This window comes from Psittacula echo, assembly GCF_963264785.1.
Source record: "Psittacula echo genome assembly, chromosome: 19".
Lineage (NCBI taxonomy): Eukaryota > Metazoa > Chordata > Aves > Psittaciformes > Psittacidae > Psittacula > Psittacula echo.
In genome coordinates this window covers 2,351,941-2,353,943 of record NC_137755.1, presented here as the reverse complement: position 1 = coordinate 2,353,943, position 2,003 = coordinate 2,351,941, and the positions used below count along the sequence as shown (strand labels likewise).

Genomic DNA, 2,003 nt, shown 5'->3' with positions numbered 1-2,003 from the left:
GTGGGGGGAAAGTGCAGCCCAGGCCTGGGGAGGGTGCGTTCAGGCAGCTCTCTTGGTGCCTGGCACTGGAGGTGGCTGCTGGCCATGCTCTGCTGGGCAAGGAGCTGACTGTCCCTCTGGAAAGTGCAGGGCAGCTGAGAACCAGACTGATGGACTCTGCAGCAATTTGGGTAGGCACGAACCCACAGACAGTTGTGCCCTTTTGACTGTCCCATGCTCAGACTCTGCACAGTTGCCTTCAAAATACTTCTTAACAAATTTATCCCTAAAATGTCACTTGTCAGCTGTGACACCGGGAAAACAAAGAAACCAACCAACCTCACAGACAATCACAACCAACTCACACTGAGCCTCTCTTCTGTAGCCTGAAAGTGTTCACAGTTGTGAGTGTGTAAATTGAACTTCTGTATCTGACATCCCTCCTGTCCTAACCTGTCACTGCCTTTTCCTCCTGTGACAGTGCCCCATGCCCAGAGGCAGCAGATGTCCAACGGCAGCTCCATCACCCACTTCCTCCTCCTGCCATTCGCAGCCAGGCGGGAGCTGCAGCTCTGGCACTTCTGGCTCTTCCTGGGCATCTTCCTGGCTGCGCTCCTGGGCAACGGCCTCATCATCACCAGCACAGCCTGCGACCAGCACCTCCACACCCCCATGTACTTCTTCCTCCTCAACCTCTCCCTGCTGGACCTGGCCTGCATCTCCACCACTGTCCCCAAATCCATGGCCAATTCCCTGTGGGACTCCAGGGCCATCTCCTACACAGGTTGTGCTGCACAGATCTTTTTCTTTCTCTTTTTCATGTCAGCAGAGTATTTCCTCCTCACTCTCATGTCCTACGACCGCTACGTGGCCATCTGCAAGCCCCTGCACTACGGGAGCCTCCTGGGCAGCAGAGCTTGTGTCCACATGGCAGCAGCTGCCTGGGGCGCTGGGTTTCTCTATGCTCTGCTGCACACAGCCAATACATTTTCACTGCCCCTCTGCCGAGGCAATGCTGTGGAGCAGTTCTTCTGTGAAATCCCCCAGATCCTCAAGCTCTCCTGCTCACATTCCTACCTCAGGGAAGTTGGGCTTCTTGTGCTAAGTTTCTGTTTGGCACTTGGCTGTTTTGTGTTCATTGTGGGGTCCTATGTGCAGATCTTCAGGGCCGTGCTGAGGATCCCCTCTGAGCAGGGACGCCACAAAGCCTTTTCCACGTGCCTCCCTCACCTGGCTGTGGTCTCCCTCTTTGTCAGCACTGGTACCTTTACCTATTTGAAGCCCCCCTCCATCTCCTCTCCATCCCTGGATCTGGTGCTGTCAGTGCTGTACTCGGTGGTGCCTCCAGCAGTGAACCCCCTCATCTACAGCCTGAGGAACCAGGAGCTCAAGGATGCTGTGAGGAAGCTGCTGACTGGATGTGTTTCAGCAGCCATACGCTGCCTGCTGTCCTCTCCAAATGGCTTCCATTGTAGGTCATGACAGGCCAAGTCTGTCTTGGCTGCTTTACAGTTGTTTTCCTGTTTCAATTTTTGATGATGTTGTGTTCATAGAAATGTCAATTTTCATCTCCTCCTGCTTAAGTAGCCGCCCGTGTTGTGTGACCCACAGACTTCGTGTCAGTGAAGGTCTCTCATTGTATTTAAGGGAAATAAATGATCCTGCAGCAACTTCTTCTCTGTGCTATTTCCTCCCATGGCAGGAATGAAGGGGAATGAAATCAGCTTTCTGGCTGCTCCAGCTCTGGGATGGCTGCTCTGTGCCTGGAGCAGGAAGAGCTCTTGAGGAGCCCAAGGGCCGGGGCTGTTGTGCTGGTGTGGGGAGATGGGATGGCATGGGGGGGCTGCAGAGCTCTCAGGGTGTCCTGGGCAGGAGAGCAGGGGACACAGGGGTGCCTGCAGGGGACTCCCCTGCAATGGCCCAGGCTGGGGCTGCCTGGCTGGGAGCAGCCCATGGGAAAGGGCTGGGTGGGCAGGAGCTGGACAGGAGGCAGCGTGTGCCCTGGCAGCAAGGGAGGACAGCAG

The 2,003-nt window shown here is 55.6% G+C and overlaps 1 protein-coding gene across 1 annotated transcript; it reads left to right on the top strand.

Moving 5' to 3' along the window:
- Positions 1–483: 483 nt before the first annotated feature.
- On the top strand, positions 484–1,461 carry LOC308228537 (olfactory receptor 14A16-like; the record flags this gene model as incomplete). The annotated part of the gene is made up of 1 exon (XM_080631918.1): positions 484–1,461. The coding sequence occupies one exon, from the start codon at positions 484–486 to the stop codon at positions 1,459–1,461; it is 978 nt and encodes a 325-aa protein (XP_080488044.1).
- Positions 1,462–2,003: the final 542 nt, after the last annotated feature.